Source organism: Macadamia integrifolia, chromosome 10, assembly GCF_013358625.1.
Source record: "Macadamia integrifolia cultivar HAES 741 chromosome 10, SCU_Mint_v3, whole genome shotgun sequence".
NCBI lineage: Eukaryota > Viridiplantae > Streptophyta > Magnoliopsida > Proteales > Proteaceae > Macadamia > Macadamia integrifolia.
Genome location: NC_056566.1, coordinates 3139641 through 3160890, shown reverse-complemented (window position 1 = coordinate 3160890; position 21250 = coordinate 3139641). Strand labels below are relative to the sequence as shown.

General features: G+C 37.2%; 3 protein-coding genes across 4 annotated transcripts; all 3 read right to left on the bottom strand.

Moving 5' to 3' along the window:
* Nucleotides 1–1787: 1787 nt before the first annotated feature.
* On the bottom strand, nt 1788–3937 carry LOC122091566 (protein GAMETE EXPRESSED 1-like). Its single transcript, XM_042661578.1, has 6 exons — nt 3585–3937; nt 2896–3483; nt 2687–2813; nt 2402–2588; nt 2158–2314; nt 1788–2064 (listed from the first exon to the last, which is right to left on the bottom strand). The coding sequence occupies exons 1-6, from the start codon at nt 3935–3937 to the stop codon at nt 1788–1790; spliced, it is 1689 nt and encodes a 562-aa protein (XP_042517512.1).
* A 3488-nt stretch (nt 3938–7425) lies between these two features.
* Nucleotides 7426–11218, bottom strand: LOC122092132 (protein GAMETE EXPRESSED 1-like). Of its 2 annotated transcripts, XM_042662456.1 has the most exons (7): nt 11056–11218; nt 9439–9994; nt 8736–9323; nt 8514–8640; nt 8227–8413; nt 7983–8139; nt 7426–7861 (listed from the first exon to the last, which is right to left on the bottom strand). In XM_042662456.1, exons 2-7 carry the CDS (start codon nt 9921–9923, stop codon nt 7588–7590), a joined length of 1818 nt encoding a protein of 605 aa, XP_042518390.1. In that variant the 5' UTR covers nt 9924–9994; nt 11056–11218; the 3' UTR covers nt 7426–7587. The 2 variants fall into 2 exon arrangements, with proteins under 2 accessions (XP_042518390.1, XP_042518391.1); XM_042662457.1 differs by lacking the exon at nt 11056–11218 and having other exon boundaries at nt 9439–10641.
* Nucleotides 11219–13574: 2356 nt separating this feature from the next.
* Nucleotides 13575–21035, bottom strand: LOC122090854 (ribonuclease P protein subunit p25-like protein). The gene is made up of 8 exons (XM_042660585.1): nt 20644–21035; nt 15228–15308; nt 15066–15154; nt 14904–14978; nt 14664–14770; nt 14493–14576; nt 14326–14388; nt 13575–13956 (listed from the first exon to the last, which is right to left on the bottom strand). The coding sequence occupies exons 1-8, from the start codon at nt 20764–20766 to the stop codon at nt 13865–13867; spliced, it is 714 nt and encodes a 237-aa protein (XP_042516519.1). The 5' UTR covers nt 20767–21035; the 3' UTR covers nt 13575–13864.
* Between the last annotated feature and the right edge of the window lie 215 nt (nt 21036–21250).

Here is a 21250-nt window from a genome sequence, read left to right as displayed (position 1 = left end):
TTTGACAATCATGCCTAATACTTATTTGAAAACATGCAAAAAAAAAATTTGTTTTTTGAAACCCATGAAAGCAACTTAACTCTTAAAGAAAATCATCAAATAGGGTTAAGTATCAAAAAGAAACTACTTGATAGAATAGAAGGGTGTCAATCGACTTGGTTTCAGTTTCTTGGTTTGATTTTGGTTCAGTTCAGAGAAATGATGAGGTGAACCCAAACTGAACTGGAAACCAACTCTATTCTGTATTTGGATACTCAAGCCGATTTAATTTGGTTTGACTCAGCTTTGTTTCCAATTCAGTTTTACAATACGATTTTAATTCGTTTTTTTACTCGATTTTAATTAGGTTATGTTAACAATTCAACTCTTTGATCATAGATGGACCGAAGGCCATAATGGGCTCAAGTTATGGGGCTTATGGCCAATGTTCAATCTAAAATTGTCTTAGCTTGTGAATATGTGATAATAAACCCATCGGTTTTTATACTCTGAACTATACTCAAATTAATTTGATTCAATTCGGTTCAATTAAGGCTTGATTTTGAATTTGGTTTTCGGTTTCAATTACAAATTAACACCCTTGATAGAATAAAGAGTAGGATGATAGAAAGTAGGGACATGAGGCAGCATGTAAATAGATGCCCTTGCCCCGTCAGCCCGCCCATGTATCTGTGTGTAGAGCCACGGAAGTGCCCCAGAAATTATCATCTCTATAACAGCAAATCTCTATGTGACCCAAAATTACCCGAGTCAGTCGATTCAACTAATTTGATTTGATTCCAATTCTGATTCCTCGAATTGAGATCTATAGTGTAGGGTTCAGCCACCATCCTAGGTCTTAAAACACACCTCCATTAGACGAAGTTGATAATACCCTCCCTTATTTGCATGATACCCTCTCCCATCCGTCCAAAAGTCGCAATCAAGGGATTCCCCTTCACCGTGACTCCAGGAAAACTCGATCCAAATACATATATGAAATTATTTCTCATCCCCTTCATCGTCACTGAAATGGCCATTCCCCATCTATCTATACCCCTCCCCTAATAGTGGCCATTTCCTATTCTCTTCTTGTATTGTGATTCTCTCTTTAGAGATTAATATTTAAGTATGTGGCCTAACAAGATGAATAACTTACGTGAACTAACTTATGTGAACTAAATGATTTGGAAGTGTATGGTTCTAAGTTCAAGTCCACTTATCTCCTTGGGGCCACTCATACGGGGGTGTTTAATGCTCTTCACTGCTTTCATAAAAGTTGAATAGTTCTTATTCAACCCCGGTATGACCCAATCTATGTGGCTGTGGGGTCAATATGGGCCCCCTAGACTAATCAGGCCAAAGGCCTGGATACCCGTCGTTAGCAAAAAAAAAAAAAAAAAAAAATTAGAAATTAAGCTTTTGGAATTGTGATTTCTACTTGACAAGCAAAACTATGAGATAGAGGATGGATGATTGCACAAGAAAGGTACCTAGAAGAATAGATGATCATATGTGTATGTTTAGAATCAACACCCCAAGGTTGAACAGTTTATAGATCCTCATAGTAGAACCTAGAAGAATAGATCCATAGATCCTCATTCTAGAACCTAGAATAATAGATTGTCCCCATGACAATTCTTTCCATGTACAATTTGATTTGCAGCTCCATAAGACATCTCATAATGAAGCACAGAAGAAGCAGAACAAGTCCACCTTCTGGTTTAGAACAATGAGAGAAGTTTCATCAATGAATCTGAGGGAGGAGATCATAACTTCTTGTAATTGAAGTGTTTGTAACTGAAGTTTCATTGATGAAGATGAGAACGAAGATTATATCTTCTTGTAATTGAAGTGGTTGAAAAAGAATTCTCCCCAACTTCTTCTACTGGTAGCATATAATCAGGGTCCAAGCAATTATCTACATCTTCTGGTAATTCTTTAACAATCCATGAGGACAAGTTAACATTACTCTCAGTGTCGGTATCGAAATCCATGCCCAGGGACAATTGCTTATTTCTTTCCATTGCAATAATCTTCTCATTAAGGGTCATTAGCATCTGATAGTTTAGCACTTCATAGTCCCTACAAATTCAAAAGCCATCACCATCAAATATAGATTCAATCAATGCTTACTTCATATGCATTAAGTACACTATATACAAATAACAAATTCACCTGTAAGTGAATATAGAATGTAGAATCTGAATAGCAGCAACGAATAAAAAAGATGATCTAGACCAATATACTTTAGATGCTATCTCAGTTTGCTGATTGATATCATAATCCAAAAATCGGATTATCGCTAACTCAATCAAGAATGTAGCACATAGTCCTGTCAGAAAATACAGAAAGAGCCTAAATATAACAATTCAAGTTAAATGAATATAATGTGAAACAGAGAGAGTTCAAAGAAGCAAACCTAGATAAACCCTTGCCCTTACACAATATGTATGCTTTGTACTTGTTAGCATGTACAGGACAAAGATGGTTGAGGCATAAAAGAAGAAAGTTTTAATAGAACGTGACTCGAGTAACATGGCATTGTGCAAGTTGAAGAGCTTATCAACAGCAACAAAAATGCTTGCCTGCTTTGATTCAAAGGCTTCCTGTATATGAAGATGAATTCCTCCACAACTACAACTTCAGTTTACAACCAAAAGTGACTAATAAAATCTACAGAGCAAGATGGGTTATGACTACAGACCTGAGCTGCCAAAATAGATTTTGAATTTTCGACAAGTTGATCATGGGTTTGTTGCAGCTGTTGTTGTTGTTGTTGGAGCTCTTTTTGTTGCTTGCGACTGAATTCAGCCAGCTTGTGCAAAGCAGCCCTGTTCAAAATAAAGGAAATGAAAATGGAAAATGCCCATTGCCATGAACAATTTAAAACTTGGGTTGTGGTATCTGTTCAACCTGCTTTCTTCCAATGCCTGTGATTGAAAGTTAGTGAGGGAATTAAGACCCTCGAGTGCTGTTGATTGTCCATCAAGAAGTTCTTTTTGTATATCTAGAGATGTCCCTGCAATGCTGCCTATATCATCAGCTGTGTTTTGAAGACTTTTCATCTTTGATGACATTGATTCTCCGACTTGGTTTATCTCTCTCTCTATTGCAACAGCTTCATTTCTTAGATGCTCTATGTCCTGTCCCAAGGTCTGGTAAGATTCATGAAGCAATGCCATTTCTAACTCTAATTTTTCCTTCATTTCTGTTTGTCCTTCACGCAGCTCTGATTGAGAGTCTAGGATTCCCTTTGATTGTTTAAAAATAGCCTTTGAATGTTCTAATACAACATCAATTTGGACTTCAACGTCCTTAGAAGTCTCTGCCATTTGTTGGGTTCGAAGATCAATTGAGGTTAATGAATCTTGTATTTGGTTGGAGTTTTGTAACAGTCTGTCTGATCTCTCTTCCATGTTTTCTAGTTTATCCTCAACAAGTTCAGCAGATATCTTTAAATCATTTACCAATCTCTCTGTTTGTTGCTTGAATGCATCACTCCTGCAACAAAACAAATCAAAACTTATAAATTGAATAGAAAGATAAGCTAACATGGGAAGCAAGCTAGCCCAAACAATAGTACCAACAAGAAGATACATAACTGTAACTGATGGCAAATTAAGTTGGTCTGAAGGAAGAATTCAAGGTAAACTTTATGTGCTTGCTCATCCAAATTCTTGAGGCAGTTCACCATGGGAGCATTAGTGTTACAAGTAGGGAAAGGTGTTCTTCCAGTGTCCTCTTGGAAGCAATCACTAAGATGCCAAGCAAGTCTAGATTGTTTCTCCCTATCAGCCAAAACATCTGAGCAAGTTGTAAATAGATTCTTGTAAGCTCTTTGCCAACATGAATTAGAAGTGTCAATTTTTCTCTTCGCGTTTTCTAATAACTCCATTGCCTTCTGATTGTCCGCAGTTCCCATGGAGAATTCAGCTACAAACCCATTAGAGGTCATTGTACTGCCCAAAGGATTTTCATTCTGATGATAAGTTTTTGATGTTGTAGAAAAAGAGAACAATCCCCATGACTGGCTTTGTTGTGTATAAGAGAGTAGGAGGAACAAAGTGAGAATACAAAAGTGTCCCATTGGCCTCTCAAATCCTAATACTCTTTCTCAGTCTCCTTGTAACTATATATTATGTTACCAAAAAGCCAAACCTGCAACAGAACAAGTTACACAATTCAGTAAAATGCCCAAGATTTCAAGATAGATTCTGTTAATTGAACTAGGTTGAAAGAGGGTTTTGACTCAGTTTGATCGTGGGTCATCCATTTGGGGTAATCATAAGCCCACTAGGATTAGGAATCTTAGCTAATTGGTCAAATCTCTATAAATAAGAGGTTTGGCTATTACAAAGTAGGGTTTTGGACCTTCTCTCTCTCTCTCTCTCTCTCTCTCTCTCTGTTGAGAGTGTATGTCCCCGAGGAGTTTCATTGCAATCCTTGGATTTGGAGGTGGAACTTTGCCTAATAAGATCGTCATAATTGTTTGTTCATCATTGTTTGTGCAGATCAACGCATGACGCAACCCAATCCATTACGCTATGTGGAAAGCTCTATCAAGGTAATCCCTGATCCTCTATTGCTTTCCCTTTTAGAGACTCATTGAGAAATTTAAGTTTTAGAAAAATGGAAGAAAATATAAAATTAGAAAATGTAAAATTAAGGGGGGTCTATGATTGAATTTGGCCATATATTTTGGAAGCTAAAATACCCTTCCACCCGGCAAAATCTACATGGACAGCCAAGGAAAATGTTTTCCCAGAATAGCAACGGTCAATTACCTATTGTTGCTTTTTAGTGTTTTCAATGGAGCAGAGTGTTGGGGGTAGCACCAATCCAGGACAAACTCCGCGAGAACCAGTTGAGGTGGTATGGCCATGTGCAACAGAAACCTATAGATGCCCTAGTAAGAAAGAGTGAGCATATTCATTTGGAGAGAGCCAAAAGAGGTAGGGGTGGGCCTAAAATGACTATTAATGAAACGGTGAGAAAAGACATGTATATGGTGGGGCTCGATTCTAGTATGACCGTGGATAGAGTTTTGTGGAGGACAAGGATCGAGATAGTAGATCTCGTGTAAGGGATGTCCCTGTGATGCATCTTTGATTTCTACCTTATCTACTTCTCTTCGTCCCTTTTCACTTATTTTTTTTTATTTTGTTACTTTTTTTTTTTCTATATTGGATCCATGTAACTGACCCAATTTAGTTGGGATAAAGACATAAGGTCATGTTTATTATTGTTGTTGGAATGGCCTACCCACTGGGACTATGAATAGTTTGATTCGGTTCGAGGTCAAACTACCCCAATCCAAAACCTGATCCAATATGCCATATCAATATAGAAAGGTTGAGAAGACGGAACCAGAGAGAGAGAAACAGAGTGTTTACCTCCTCCGTCGCCGGTGTTGCAAGCCTGAACTGTCGGAAGGGAAGGGAAGGGAAGGGAAGGGGTGAGAGCGGCTGGCGGCTTCACTATTTGTCTTGATGTGGAACAGTCGAAGTAGGCCTCTGTTCTCTCAGTCTTTCTATGAGACTATTATCAAAGATGAAAGGGTACGTGCAAAGAGTAATGAAAGAAAAGAACGGTTTGGGTTCAATCTTACTGCAATTAAGATCTAATAAATAAATTTATTTTCTTGGTAAGAATCTGATTTAATGATTGAAGGATACAAAGGGTCGTGTCCATCCATCTATCGATCCATGCCAATGATTGGGTTCAATGAATCATATTCCACTCTCTTACTGCAATTAATGTGCCAGTTTGATTTTTTTTCTTTTTTTTTAAAAACACCTGAGAGATTTAAGAATGTGAATTTGAAATCGATACCGATTAAAATCACAAAATCGTATAGTAAATGGTTTGGTTTTGATTTTAAGTTTAAGAACGACTAGCTAAATGGGTTGGGTCGGGTTGGTTTTAATCGTTTAAATTGTTGGTTTCAAATCGAATTGACACTGTGATAATCCAACCATTTAAACTGTCAAAATCGATCCGATTAACCTATATAATGATTAAACATTTAGTTGTTTTAACAAAACATAATGGTTTAATTTATGGAAGAATGAAGGACCATAGAGGTTGTCTAACAGTCTATTCAATAATTTACTCATATCATGTAGTTATGAAGTTAAATCCTTGCTTGTTCAATGCCTTATGTAATTTCATACATGATTGGAGCATTTATCAACAAAAGCAAATTTTAGTAAGCATGCGAATAAACTAGCAAGCCGATTACTAACCATTTGGAAACCGTATGAATAAATTACGATCAAAACCGATTAAAACCGTGAAACCGACGTACACCATTTAAAAACCTTGAAATCAAAACCGTTTACTAAACTGTTGCGGTTTCAAAAAGTGTTAACGAAATTGAACTGCACCATATACACCAAAACCGAACCGATTAACACCCTTAAATAGATTGGTTTCTATCGATTCCAATTTGAGGTGGGTTGCATATCTTTCTATACATCTACACAAATCCTGATGACCAGCTTTTTAAGGGGGAAGCAAAGAATCACTTGACTGTACTAAAAGAATTTTGGAACAGAAGAAAACAAAATAATAAATCTTGAAAATTTTGAATGGAAGATTAAAAAAAATTGTTGAAATTATTAAAGTAAATCCAATTTTCATGATTAAAGATTTTGCAAAATGCAAAAGCCTCAGATACTAAAGGAACTCCAAGACCCTTTTTTTTTTTTTTTTTTTTAAATCAAAATCAATGCAATTTTGAAGGGAGCACGATGCATATTAGGCCCTCTTGGGCTTGGAGAATCTGTTTGGAAGGCCACAGGGTATGTAGGGGTATAAACTTTAAAGGCCATCACTAGAACTTGGAAGTGTTCCTTGTCGATCTTGCAACAACATTCAAAACCTTACCCCAAGTTGATAGGGTTGCCTACAAGAAAATTCCAAGTAAGGATGAGCGTGAGGATCCATGGAAAAAAATTGATTGGTTATGACTAATTATAATAAGTACCACCTATCAACCTAACGTATCACTACAAATCAGCCACATGCTTATAACGATAGACTATAATAAGGTATCGTCTGTCTACCTGACGTACTATATAGATCGGTCAAGCGATAACATCCTACATACATTACATTCACCGCCAAAATCTACTTCAATGTAATGAGGAAGTGATAGAAGAAAACTTGACAGGCCAGCTAAGCACGAAATTATTGTACATCTTGATTCTTCCAAAATTGCTTTTATAATGCATTAGTGTAGTACACGAGCTTGACAAAGAGAAATCATGCTATCTGATCATCATCATTCTAGGGCCAACCTATCTAGAAATCTCATCTTTCCAGACCCCTAATTCAGTTTTCCACTTGATGTAAGCCAAGGCTGGTCCAAGACACATCTCTTATGCCCCAGAGTCTACACTGGGATTTTTTTCTGGGTCATATAACACAGCTTGACAAGACTTAAATTAAGCATATGACATCTGATCTGTTTGGTATACAAAGCCATAGAATGTAAATTTTCTGGTTCCCTTCATGTATATTGTTAAAAATGAATGTTACTATAATTTGTTAGATACAATTCAATCATAACTTCTTGTGATTAAAGTGATTGTAACTGAAGTTTCATCGACGAAGACGAGGGCGGAGATTATATCTTCTTGCAATTGTAGTGGTTGAAAGTGAATTCTCTCCAACTTCTTCTGGTAGCATATAATCAGGGTCCATGCAATTATCTACATCTTCTGGTAATTCTTCAACAATCCATGAACACAGGTTAACATCACTCTCAGTGTCGGTGTCGATCTCCATTCCCAGGGACAATGGCTTATTTCTTTCCATTGCAATAATCTTCTCACTTAGGCTCAATAGCATATGATGGTTTAGAACTTCATAGTCCCTGCAAATTCAAAAGGCATCCCCTTAAAATATAGATTCAATCAATTCTTAGTTCATGTGTATTTAAGAAGTGAAGGTAAACAAGAACATATTTGCACAGCATATAGAAATAACAGATTTACCTGTAAGTGAATATAGAATATAGAATCTGAATAAAAGAAATGATTGAAAAAGACCATCTAGCCCAATGTACTTTAGATGCTATGCCAGTTTGCTGATTGAGATCATAATCGAAAAACCGCATTATTGCAAGCTCAATCAAGAATGTAGCAGATAGTCCTGTAAGAACATACAGAAAGAGATTAAATATAACAATACAAGTTAAATGAATGTAATGAGAAACAGAGAGAGTTCAGAGAAGCAAACCTAGATAAAGCCTTGCCCTCACACAATATGTGTGCTTTGTACTTGTTAGCATGTGCACGACAAAGATGGTTAAGGCATAAAAGAAGAATGTTTTAATGGAACGCGACTCCATTAACATGGCATTTTGCAAGGTGAAAAGCTTATCAAGAGCAACAAAAATTCTTGCCTGCTTTGATTCGAAGGCTTCCTGTATATGAATATGAATTCCACAATGAGCATTCCTTCAGATTTACAACTAAAAGTAACCAATACAATCTACAGAGGAAAATGGTTTATAAACTACAGACCTGAGCTGCCAAAATAGATTTTGAATTTTCGACAAGTTGATCATGGGCTTGTTGCAGCTGTTGTTGTTGTTGTTGGAGCTCTTCTTGTTGCTTGCGACTGAATTCAGCCAGCTTTTGCAAAGCAGCCCTATTCAAAATAAAAAGTAAACTAATTAAGATGAGAATGGAAAATTCTAATTGACATGGACAATTTTAAAACTTGGGTTTTGGTATCTGTTCTACCTGCTTTCTTCCAGTGCCTGTGATTGAAAGTTGGTGAGGGAATTAAGACCCTCGAGTGCTGTTGATTGTCCATCAAGAAGTTCTTTTTGTTTATCTAAAGATGTCCCTGCAATGCTGCCTATATCGTCTGCTGTGTTTTGAAGACTTTTCATCTTTGATGACATCGATTCTCCAACTTCGTTAATCTCTTTCTCTATTGCAACAGCTTCATGTCTTAGATGCTCTATGTCCTGTCCCAAGGTCTGGTAAGATTCATGAAGCAATGCCATTCCTACCTCTATTTTTTCCTTCATTTCTGTTTGTCCTTCACGCAGCTCTGATTGAGAATCTAGTATTCCCTTTGACTGCGTAAAGATAGCCTTTGAATGTTCTAATACAGCATCAATTTGGACTTCAACATCCTTAGAAGTCTGTGCCATTTGTTGGGTTCGAAAATCAATTGATGTTAATGAATCTTGGATTTGGTTAGAGTTCTGTAACAATTTGTCTGATCTCTCTTCCATGTTTTCTAATTTATCCTCAACAAGTTCAGCCGATCTCTTTAAATCATTTACCAATCTCTCTGTTTGTTGCTTGAATGCATCACTCCTGCAACAAAAATCAAATTTTAAAATGATTAGAAAGAAAAACTAACATGGGAAACAAGCTAGCCCAAACAGAACTACTAACAAAGAAGAATAGTGTAGAAGATAGGATCCATAACTGTAACTGATGGCAAATTAAGTTGGTCTGAAGGAAGAATTCAAGGTAAACTTTATGTGCTTGCTCATCCAATTTCTTGAGACAGTTCACTATGGGAGCATTGGTTTTACAAGTAGGGAAAGGTGGTCTCCCAGTGTCCTCTTGGAAGCAATCACTAAGATGCCAAGCAAGTCTAGATTGCTTCTCCCTATCAGCCAAAACATCTGAGCAAGTCGTAAAGAGATTCCTGTAAGCTTTTTGCCAACATGAATTAGAATTGTCAAGTTTTCTCTTTGCATTCTCAACCAACTCAATTGCCTTCCGATTGTCCACAGCTCCCATGGAGAATTCAGCTACAAACCCATTAGAGGTCATTGTACTGCCTAGAGGATTCTCATTCTGATGATAAGTTTTTGATGTTGTAGAAGAAGAGAATAAACCCCATGACTGGCTTTGCTGTGTAAAAGAGAGTAGGAGGAACAGAGAGAGATAACAAAAGTGACCCATTAAACTCTCTAATCCTACTTCTCTTTCTCTGTCTCCTTGTAACTATCTATTATGCCTCCAAAAACTCAAACCTGCAACAAAACAAGTTACACTACTCAATAAAATGCCCGTAAATTCGTTTAAAAACTTATGTTCTTGGGAAAAATAATAATTGAAAATAAAAACAGAGAATGCAAAATTGAGAGGTACTAAAACACCCTTCCACTTGGCAAAATATACATGGACAGCCAAGGAAAAGGGTTTCCAAGAATTGCAACTTCTCAATTACTTATTGTTGATTAGCTTTTTCATGGGCCTACCCACTGGGACCAGTAGTAGTCAGGGTCTTAGGACCGTTTTGGGTTACTTGGGAGCCATTAAAAACGCAGAGAGAGAGAGAGAGAGAGAGAGAATAGAAGTGGGTAATTTCACAGGTTCCTTCATCCATTACTTCCTAATAGCACCATCTCCCAACCAGAAAATTAGCTGTATTTTTCTCATGAACCCAGCTCCAGCACTATAATTCTTGCTTCAATAATCGTTTCCATTAACATTCCAAACTAACAATAACCCAATTCAGATGAATCGATTCTGACTAGTCAATCCACTCCTTCAAGTTTCTGAACTCTCAAAACTCTCAATTCTTTTAAAGCAATTCTAAGAGATCAAGTTCAACATAACAGATTAACCCTCCATGCAAGGATGCAATCATGGCCAAAAGCATTCAACACACGAGAGAGAGAGAGAGAGAGAGAGAGAGAGATCTTACTACCTTACTAGTCTCTCCTCATGAAACCCATAAGCGAGAGAAGTAAAGCAGAACCTATGTGGAGGAGAAGATGTTATAAATAGAGAAAGTTAAAAGGAAGAAACTTGAGCTCCAAGAAAAACGAGTGTTAACTAAAAAAAAAACAAGAAACTTCGACTCCAAGAATGGGAAGAAAAAACAAGAGAGAGAGAGAGAGAAAACACTATTCATCGTGTGGGTCCCTACGGGGCCAACGGAAACATGTGTTTGAGGTTGAAACATCTAACAGAGGGTAGGGTAGTAATTTCGCTACTCTGTCCTGAGACTCTTGGCGCAGAGCGCGGGTAACGTTCTTTTCTCCTTGGAAATTAAAATTATCAAGAGAGAGAGAGAGAGGAAGTTTACCTCCTCCGGCACCGTGCTGTAAGGTTGAACCGTCGTCGGAAGCGAAGAAACGAGAGCGGCCGGCTTCGGTGGAACTAGGGCTCCGTTCTATTAGTCGTAGGAGACTCTTAAAGAAGATGAAAGGGTGTGAAGTGTGAAGAGAAAGAAAGAGAACAATGGTTGGGTTTTTCGCCCTTTCTTTTTCTTTTTTCTTTTTTTTTTTTTTTTTTAATATATGGTTGGATTCAATGGATCATACAATAAGATCATTCCAATTTGATACTAAAAATATCATATGGTTGGAAACTTCCTGCAAAATTCACTCTTTTGAGTGCCTAATTTTGTTTTATAATATTTACCAAAAAGAAGAAAAAAAAAATCTGATCTGATTTCATAGTTTAAGAATACGAAGGGACATATCTATCCATCTTGATCCATGCCAATGATTGTGTTCTTTGAATCATATTCCACTCTTTACTGCAATTAATGTTCCAGTTTGATTCACTAAAGACCCTGGTTTAAAAACAAACACCTAGAATCGGACAAGAGATTGGCTTCTATCGATTTATAATTTCAAGCTAGTTGGTGTTGATCGAAACATTAATTGAAATTGAGATTTAAGAAAGCAAAGATTTCCACAGATCTGTGGTTTTTTGGAGTTTTATTCAGAATATTTTGTATATCTTTCTATAAATGGTAAGTTTTGTTGATTTATTGAAGTTTCTATCCCTTTGATTAGATTTTCTTTATAAGAATTCCTTTGTTATAGGTCCCTGTGGGTTCAAATTAATTTACCAACAACCTCTTTATTTCTTTGTCTCTGAAATAACTTATCAAGAAATAGAAAAAAAAAAAAAAGAGTATAAAGTTTTCCGTCGCTGCACGTTGAACCGGTGAAGGGTCAAAAACCTCCTCCCTCATCTAAGTGCTTGGATCCCGGATTCTTATTCACCATGGGTGCAGGAAAAATTGATCCAAAAAAAAAAAAAAAAAAAACTTCACACACCAGGATATAGATAGTTTGATGGGTTCCAGATCATTATTTTCATACTCTGATTCAACCACGACTCAGACACTTATGAGAGTTTTTTCTTTCTTTTTTTGCTAACGCTTTCTTTATCAAGGCCTTCCGCCTGACTAGTCCCATAGGTCCATACTAACCCCACAATTGTATGGACTGGGTCATACTAGGGTTTGATAAGAAGCATTCAACTTTCACTGAAAACAGTGAAGAGTACTAAACACCCCGTATGAGTGGCCCAAGGTGTGCTTAATGGAAGTCTTAAAAATTATATCAACATTCACCTTCCAAGAATTAAAATATATAGATAGATAGATAGATTATAAGACTTGGAAAATGTCACAAGTAAATCCCGCCTTCATTCCCCATAGAATCCACCTCACAATCTAAGCATCATTCACCCAAATACTCAACTTTCTAAAATCCATAGCCAGAACTCATAGAGACAGAGCTAATAAATTGCAAAACTGAGAAACCGCAGCCCAGCCAACAAAAACAGTAGACTTATCATAGCAGTCATCGCATATAATTAACCAGATGATCAGTAGAAGGTAATGTATGATATTCCGAAAAGGTCATATCAGGCTCATTTGGGGGTGACAGAATACCAAAAAGATCCAAATCAGCAACTCACCTATTGATGATACGAAGTAAAACCAGGGGACATGACGTAAACATTTTAGAAAACAAACTTATTTGGAGTATTCCAAATACAGTACATTGTATAATATTTTAATTATAACCCAATTTTGTGAGGCCCAACAACGAAATGGAACTTCCACATCGATAGCATTGGCTCAAACATCATGTTTTAAGTTTCATTTCTAATTAATGGATATTTTTATTTTTCAATTAAAAAAAAATTGTAATTGCAACAATACTGAGAAATCTAGACTAGTCGATGAGAAACAATGATGGAAAACATATCATGGACTCAAAAAGATTAATAAGAGAGAAAGCCGAAAGAGATTCTGTACTCAAATCCCAATGGCACCAGCAACCCGCACATGTTTGGAAAATGAAAGCGAAATAAATATCACATCACATTTAATTTCAATTTACAAAGGTGACAAAGATGATCAATGCCATCAACAGAAGTTACAAAACTCATTTTATCTTCAATAGCAACACCATCAATCAAAATCTTCCAAAGGAAAATCTTAAACCTAAGATGGATCTTCAGCTTCCATACAAATTTCCATATTTCCCTATTGAAAAATCTAGTTTGAGCAATAACTACTACTTTTGACAAGATAGTCCAAACTCCTAGTATAGGGAAAACCATTGAGCCCTAAAATCAGTAGTTTGCACAATGGGACTCAATTGCCAGAAGTATTGCAATCAAAATAGATTGCAGAATAGGGACTCTCAATGGCTGAACTGTTTCTTTAAAAACAGCCCTTGGTTTGTCCATGTTCTAAATAGTCAATATTTACAATATTCCATGCAAAGAGAAGCCCTTTTAACAAAGAAATACTTCGGAAAAAAGAAGGGGTATAGAGACTTCAGAAGCAAATGCTTACACCAAGAAAAATGGGATATATTTACAAAGGGAGATTCAAGCGGTAAGAGGGGAATGAATTACAGCAACTGAGTAATCACCTGCCCTTGGCCACAGAAAATCAACAAACACAAAGCAAGCCTACCCACATTCATATCATAGACAAAATGAACAAAACACTGCTTCAACAACTCTTCAGAGAGCCACAGTTTGATGCTGGGAAAACAGTTCCCAAATTCTCTTCCCTATTACGGCAAGGCAAGCAGTTAGCTAGAGCAAAAACAAACATTCCACCCCAACACCTAGGCCTAGTTCCAAATACCCCTCCCACGGCCACCCATTCGTCCATGTCCACGACCATAACCCCTGCCTCCACCTCTGCCTCTGTCATATCCAGCACCTGTTCACAGAAAAAGTAGCTTGGATAACCCCCGAAAATGCCTGATCGCAATATCAACATGAAATCAGTGACAAATAACCAAAAGAGTATTCATGTATCTGTAATTTGTCTTTTTCTTTACGATACGGTTCTAGTAATAGGGCATTGAATCACTCACACCTGCTGTATCTCCCCCACCACACCCCCACCCCAACCCCCAAAGGAAGGGTGTGTGAAAAAGAACTCAGAAAAGCGACGGAATCCTCCAAATCAGACAAACAAACAGTGCCTATGTATCTTGTACTTGAAACCAATAAAAGTCCATGGAGTGAGAGAATCCTCTAAACCAGACAGATTTTGCTTATTAGGCATATACCAATAAGCACTTACCACGATAGACCCCACCTCTGCCTCGGCCGCCACCTCGACCCCAATTCCAATAGCCACCATTCTCTGTCCCCAAAACAATGAATTTGTTTACATGGAAGCACAAAAACATAAAAGATCTACCCAAAAGAAAAAAAAAATGAAAAGAAATCACAAACAATGTATAATACCTTGGGTATTCCCATATCCACCTCTCCCCCAACCCCTTCCTCTCCCTCTACCACGACCACGTCCACGTCCCCGCACATATGAATCTACATAAAGAATATGGAAACCATGTTTGAGAATTTTTAAAAAGGTACATATGGTGCAACATTCCTCATCTTTAGCAGAAATATGACCTTCATTAGCACCACTGATTGGAGCAGGAGCTTGTTGCTGATACTGTTGCTTCGGTTGCTGATACTGCTGCTTCAGCTGCTGCTGCTCACGTGATGGAGCTTGATACCTATTACCACAAAACACTGCTTTTCATCATTCAATCTTAAAGAACAACATCTCAGTTAGCTAAAATTACTAGTAATTCTCTGGGAAATCATATAAGTTTAACAAAAGGACACTTCAGAACTCAGAGAATTTACCCAGGAGAGTTTTTGTTTAGCTCCCTTGTTGACAAAGAGATTGAAATCATCGAAACATAACGCGTCATCTCCAAGCTGCAGAGCACATTTATAACCAAATGTATTTTAACAGTAATATGCATTCTATACAAGATAAAATAAAAGGATGGACAAGAGACCTACGGCACAAGTCCCTCCTCAATGGGCTCCCATACATCAGTTATGCTAATTGAGCCGATGGTAGTTTCTTGATATAATCCTGGGATTCTCTTCTGTTTTCATATGTAAACATCTGAGTATAGATCTGTATTAAAGAATCACAACAAGGGTGAAAAACTTATAAACCTTTATAATCTCAGCAATGGCCACTGTCTTGCTGATTGCCTGTCCCATTGCCTTCAAGACAATCTCTCTCACTCTTTTCTCCTGAATAAAGCATCATATAGATTGTATATATCAGCAATAACTCTGAAAGAGTGGGGCAACAGTACATCTACATGAATCCTGATGACCAGGTTTAAAGGTGAAGCAGGAAATGACTTGATGGCACTAAAAAATTTTATCTGGCACCAGCTAGCACAAATATTTTGAAACAGAAAATAACAAAAAGAAATCTTAAAATTTTTGAGAAAGAAGACAACAATTCTTGAAATTGCCAAAAATAGTAAAAAAGGCAGAATAGAATACATATACATACTTCATATCTACTAAAGGGGTGAGGCTTATTGACACAATGACACCTCTATTTGAGACCTTGAATATCCTTCCATGAACGTGAACTGAACCTTGAACTTCCATGAACTGTGACTGAGAACCAGCTATCTTCTCCATTTCTAACAACTTTTTTCTGGCAACCTGAAACCTTAATCTATGAAATCTTCATATTTGCACCTAAAATCTAAACCTCCCCTTCAAAAGGATGAACCATATGTATGAAAGGAGAATTTAAACGGTGAAAATGCTGTCAGAAACTTGACACTGAAACCTTTGCACCATCAATATTGCAGAAGTAGCCATTGTCGTTGCCGTTGATATCACAGATGGATGAGATGAGATGGGAGATGAGTTGCAGAAATGAATTGCGAAAGAGTAGGTTCATGCAAGAGGGAAGGGAATAAAATGAAATTAAAGTCTAGCCTTTCAATTGAGATAGTTTGTAGTGTGGATCTGAGGGAAGAATACTCAAGCTATAAACTACTTGACACCCTCCCCAAAAGGCGTCAACCAGATTTTATGTTATTAAAAAAACAGTAAAAGCAGCACTAGAAAAAATTGTAATCAGTGACATACTATGATAGGAACAGAAAGAATCGAAAGGCCAAAGTAGCTCAATTGTGCCAATGTGGACCTGTCCGGAAATCTGTAATAAACTACAAGCATCAAAGCCCAGCATGTTTTGGATGGGATATGAAAATCATTGCTTGGGCTTGGCCTAAACAAAGTGCCCTAAACATATGATCAGATTCCTTTTTTACTTTCTTTTTTGATGAGAAAAGTAAGTAAACATTAGTCAGACCTCTAGTCAGTTTCCAATTGAAGACAGACTAGCGTGGTCCAAGCACTTATTCATGGGTCAGGGTTAGGACTTGGCAGTCTTCCTCCAAACTGACAATGAGCCTCAGCCTGGCAAAACATCTCCCCCAAGTTACACCATATTGGTTGGTACCATTCCCAGATTTGCCCGTCTAGACACCCATGACTGAACACCCATACAAGAACTTTGCTAATCAGTTCTTTCCACTAATTATCTTTATGTCATTATCAAGCAAGTTCATCTTTTTTGTCATGGTCACAAGACATGACTCACCTGACATTCATCAAGACTCCAAATTACCATAATGCCTCAAGTCATGCACCTTTCTCATTGTCTTTCTAAACAGCGTCATCATCTGCTGCACCAGAGCACTAACCTCTGCTGGACAAAACTAAACCATCTCAACTGATTTTCCTTACCACATTCCCAAAGCAGAAATTCAGTTGTACAATCAAATGCATTCAATAAGGGCAATATTTAATTTTTTTTATTCTGAATGTAACAACTTAACAACCTTATCCAGCCTACACTCATACATTTCCAATGACTCAAAACTGAACTACAATATTTCTGGAGTAATCACAGAAAGTCAGTTTACTCGCTCTTAGCTGCTGCTAGTGTGAGGGGTTATATAAGAACCAATTCTAACAGCTACACCACACTTCAACTCGCCATTGGAATAGGAAAGGATAGGAAGGGTATTTTTACTCATTCATTGCTGCTAGTGTGAAGGGTTAAATAAGGACCAATTCAAACAATTACGCCACACTGCAACTTCCCATTGGAACAAGAAAGGATGGGTAGAAATTGTTTGTGCATAGCACCATCATTCACTAGAGTATCCTTGGTGTCAATCTCCACTTAAGATAACAAGTTTGCGGTGATCATGGTGCCAATCCCTGCCTTCACTGGGGACAATCCAATATAAATAGCATATAAAAAAGGGCGAACCCAGTGGATAAGGCTCCCACCACTGCAGGGTCCGGGAATGGTCATAATGTAACAGCCTTACCACCGCTTCGCTAAGAGGCTGTTTCCCAACTTGAACCCATGACCACTAGTTCACAATGGAACCTTACTATTGTGCCGAGGTCCGCCCTCTAATATAAATAACAAATACAATCAAATATTAATCACACAAAAATCCTACCCTGTGACATATAATGACAATGGTACACCAATTCCTTACTCCAAACTCAAAGAAGGAGACCAGGGAAAATCTTCTCATCAGTCAGTATATCAAAATGTGGTGGCTGAAACTGTCTCCAGAATTCTCTACCAACAAGAAATATAGTCCCTACTTCCATAAATCAGGCACCATTACTCAGAATCACCACAGCCCCCATACCAAGATGCACAATTGACCATATTATTAAATTTAACAAGCCTGAGTTGTTGTTGTTGAATTAAATTTAACAAGTCACACGAGAAAGGGATAAAATGGTCACCAATAAGTCTCATCTTTTGCATATATCTCCTAAAAGGAAATTATTCAAAGGATCAAATAGTACTAAAATGAAAAGAAAAATATCAGATTACACATAAATAGGGCATCCCCAACTCAGATAAAAAGGAATATGGGGACATGTTTCTGGTATTTAAAAGGGAAATGGAGATAAACCAAATTAAAATTTAGAAACCATGGCTTGAGTATAATATGTGAAGTAAAGGATCTTACTCATAAATAAGGGAAGTTTATATCCTCTTTAACTACACAATAGATAACAAGAAACCAGTGGCAACGAGACACCTTGCAATCAACCCAGCCCCTCAAACAGGGCTCCAAATCTCAGGAGAAATTAAGAACAGGTTTGTAATTCCCAACTCTATCAAATCCAACCCAATAACAGACCCAAAAGTCGAAGATTGAAGAAAAACAAATTCTGCAATTATGTCTGCAGTAGGAGAGAGAAAAGGCCAGATTTTCAGTTATTGCAGCAGGGTTTTGGGTTGGGATTCTTCAGGGAGGGTCATCCAGAAATTGCAACTCTAATCCCTAAGTTTGATAATGAGTGGGAAAGGTACGAAAGAGATTCAACAAATCTCTCACCACTAGGTTGACTCGTTAGCAACAGAGAAATTAAAATAACAGAGAAACAATAAGAAATGGGGAAGAAGAATATTACTTGAGAGGAGAGGAAGATGGAGAACAGGAAAAAGGAAGAAAGGAGAAATACGAGAGTACCTGAGAAAGAAACTTAGATTCACAGATAAAGAGAAAGTATAGAACAAGTACAGCTCCACAGCTGTGAAAGGCAAACCAAGCTCGGATTTTATTCAATCATCAATACTGTTCTCCATATCAATGGGACTGCATACATATATAGAATCTCTAAAAGATAAAATACCAATCAAACAAGAATTCCCATTAGCTTCTAAAACTGAATCTACACTCCTTTCTATAACTAAATCTTATACTAAAAAAATAATAATAATAAGATTCAAATTATAAAATAACCCATAAAATAAGCTTAAATATCCCTATCTAACCCTACATGTAACAGCATCAACAACCTTGACCACAACACAAGACAAGCAACAGGCTCACAACATATAGTGCAGTCGAGGGTGGAAAACCTTGAGGTTCAAGAAACATAAGGAGTCCACTAAGAAAAACAGTAAAGCAATGCTAGATTCTCCAGAGAGTTATAGGAGAGTGAAATTTTTTCTTCTTGACAAGTTTCCCTCACTTTTCATTGTTTAATAGTTTGAGAAAGCGATAGTCTTGGGAACAGTGCTTTTCCCAACCAATATAATCAGTTAGTCATTTTTGTGGGGAGGAGTGTGAAACCTTTATAAGGAGTGTGCACCAATTTTTTTCATTCATTTTCTGTTTGTGTTGGATTTTATGCAGCATGGGAAAGTATGTAGTGAAAGTGTAGCCTTGTAGGAGAATGTGGGGAAGTTAACTGATTTCAAATTAAGTGGAAGAAAATGACATATTTTCCAAGGCTTATGTTAGGCTGTGCTAAGAAAGAAGAAGAAAATGAGTGGACCCAAGCTTTTTAAAGGTTATACACCATCTCATAAAAAATTGCATTTGGTGATTTGGTCGGATTCTTAAATCTCTTTTTTTTCCCCAAGAAGAATGACAAAGTGGGTAGGAGAAGCATTATTACTGAGACTAAGCTTTTCTCAAACAACCAAAAATACGAAAGAGGGAGAATTGGTCCAAAAAGTGAGTTTTCACAAACTTTTCGACACACTCTACACAACCAAGTAACAAAGACAACATAATGCTCAATCTGATTGGATCACTGTACAACATTTTAAGAAGAATATCCCCATAGTAAACTAGGAAACAGTAACATTTTGAAAAAGGTTGACAAGAATAGACCCATAGTATACAAGGCAACGTTGACATCTTGAGAAAAATTGACAATTAAACAAAGTGCTTCGAATTACATATTTTTTACAAGGGTCTTCTGAATCTAGTCAAAACTTTAATTAATATACCTAGTGAGTTTATAAATTAGTTACACTTGGAAAGTTCACACGTCATTGTTGTTTTAAATTTTTTACTTACATTACAACATTTTATATCAACCAGTAAGCCACACAAAAATGAGAAAAGGAAGCATTCCAAATAATAGCAACGATAATGCAAACACTAACTGTATTACTCAAAAGACTAACGATTGTTTAATTAACCCAAACTTAGCCAATATAGTGACCAAAAATTTCAACCAAATTCCTTGAGACTTTTGTTATATGAAAAGAACTACCCATGTTTCAACTACAACAACAAAAACCAAGCCTTTTTTCCCAATTAAATGGGATCGGCTACATGGAACTGCGATAGGTACCTCTGCTTCAACTCTTATCTAAAATATTTTATTTTACTTGTACAACATTCGACACCCAACCAGATGGAGCCAAAAGGAGAGAAAATTGCTTCCAACACAGCACAATAATGCAATGTAGATCATTTTCCGTATCCAAATTCCAAACAGATAGAACACTGAGCAGGAAGGAAAGCATCAGACATATATAAGGCCAACATGCTTGCATGCATAGATATAGATATAGAATTTGAAATGAGACTGAACTGGAAAAATCCCATTAACCTATCATACCAACGAGATTCAAGCGAACTACAATGGATAACTTACAAAACCTTCAAACCCATCAAGAAGAACAAAAAATTACTCACAACATGGAAACAATAATATAAGCAAAATGTTAAAAGGTTCAGATAACTGGAGCTGTGGAGAAGTGAGAGATTACTTGAAGGAGACTAGTTGAATAGCTGATATAGTTCCTTATCAGGCCCTGGGTTGTGATTCGGATCTCATTCTCGTTTATCATCGACTCTGGCCTCGGTTTCTCGACTCTCTGATATCTATCCATGGCTTTGGTTGGAGCACGGAGAGAGCGGAAAGGGGAGAGAAGGTGGAGTAGAAGAAGGGTTACGGTTTTTTTACAGGGCAGTTTAGGCGCTAAAAAGGACTAGGGGAATCCTAAAACCCTAGCTCCATTACCACACCAGGAAAAAAGGCTAAAACCCCCGGAAGAATTAACGTGAGTCACGAGATTAGGGCACGTTTTAAGGAACGCAACTGGAGACTGGAGGACGGTTCTTGCTTGCTTGCTTGCTTGTGTCAGAGTAACGATGGTAGGTACTGTGGGCGTAAACCCGTAAAACGGCTTTGCTGAAAACTTCGGCCTTCAGTAAAATGACAATAATACCCTTTTCATTTCTTCAAAGTTTCTTTTTCTTTTCGTCTCCCCTATATCTACGCGTACGCTGTCCCGCAATCAGGTATCGATTCTTTTAGGGTATGTTTGGTAGTCAAGAGAAAAGAAAAGGAAAGATAAGAGAATCTAGAAAAGA

Bases quoted from the DNA above. Each gene is read 5' to 3' on its own strand.
- LOC122090854 (XM_042660585.1), bottom strand. From the start codon at position 20,766: ATGGATAGATATCAGAGAGTCGAGAAACCGAGGCCAGAGTCGATGATA. The intron at 14,771-14,903 runs GTAAATTCTCTG...TTGTGGTAATAG, and splicing joins CTAAACAAAAACTCTCCTGG to GTATCAAGCTCCATCACGTG. The intron at 14,577-14,663 runs GTCATATTTCTG...TTCTTTATGTAG, and splicing joins AATCAGTGGTGCTAATGAAG to ATTCATATGTGCGGGGACGT.
- LOC122091566 (XM_042661578.1), bottom strand. From the start codon at position 3,937: ATGACCTCTAATGGGTTTGTAGCTGAATTCTCCATGGGAACTGCGGAC. The intron at 2,814-2,895 runs GTTGAACAGATA...TATTTTGAACAG, and splicing joins CAGGCATTGGAAGAAAGCAG to GGCTGCTTTGCACAAGCTGG. The intron at 2,065-2,157 runs GTGAATTTGTTA...TTGAATTTGTAG, and splicing joins CATTCTATATTCACTTACAG to GGACTATGAAGTGCTAAACT.
- LOC122092132 (XM_042662456.1), bottom strand. From the start codon at position 9,923: ATGGGTCACTTTTGTTATCTCTCTCTGTTCCTCCTACTCTCTTTTACA. The intron at 9,324-9,438 runs GTTATGGATCCT...TTTTTGTTGCAG, and splicing joins TTAATTTGCCATCAGTTACA to GAGTGATGCATTCAAGCAAC. The intron at 8,641-8,735 runs GTAGAACAGATA...TATTTTGAATAG, and splicing joins CAGGCACTGGAAGAAAGCAG to GGCTGCTTTGCAAAAGCTGG.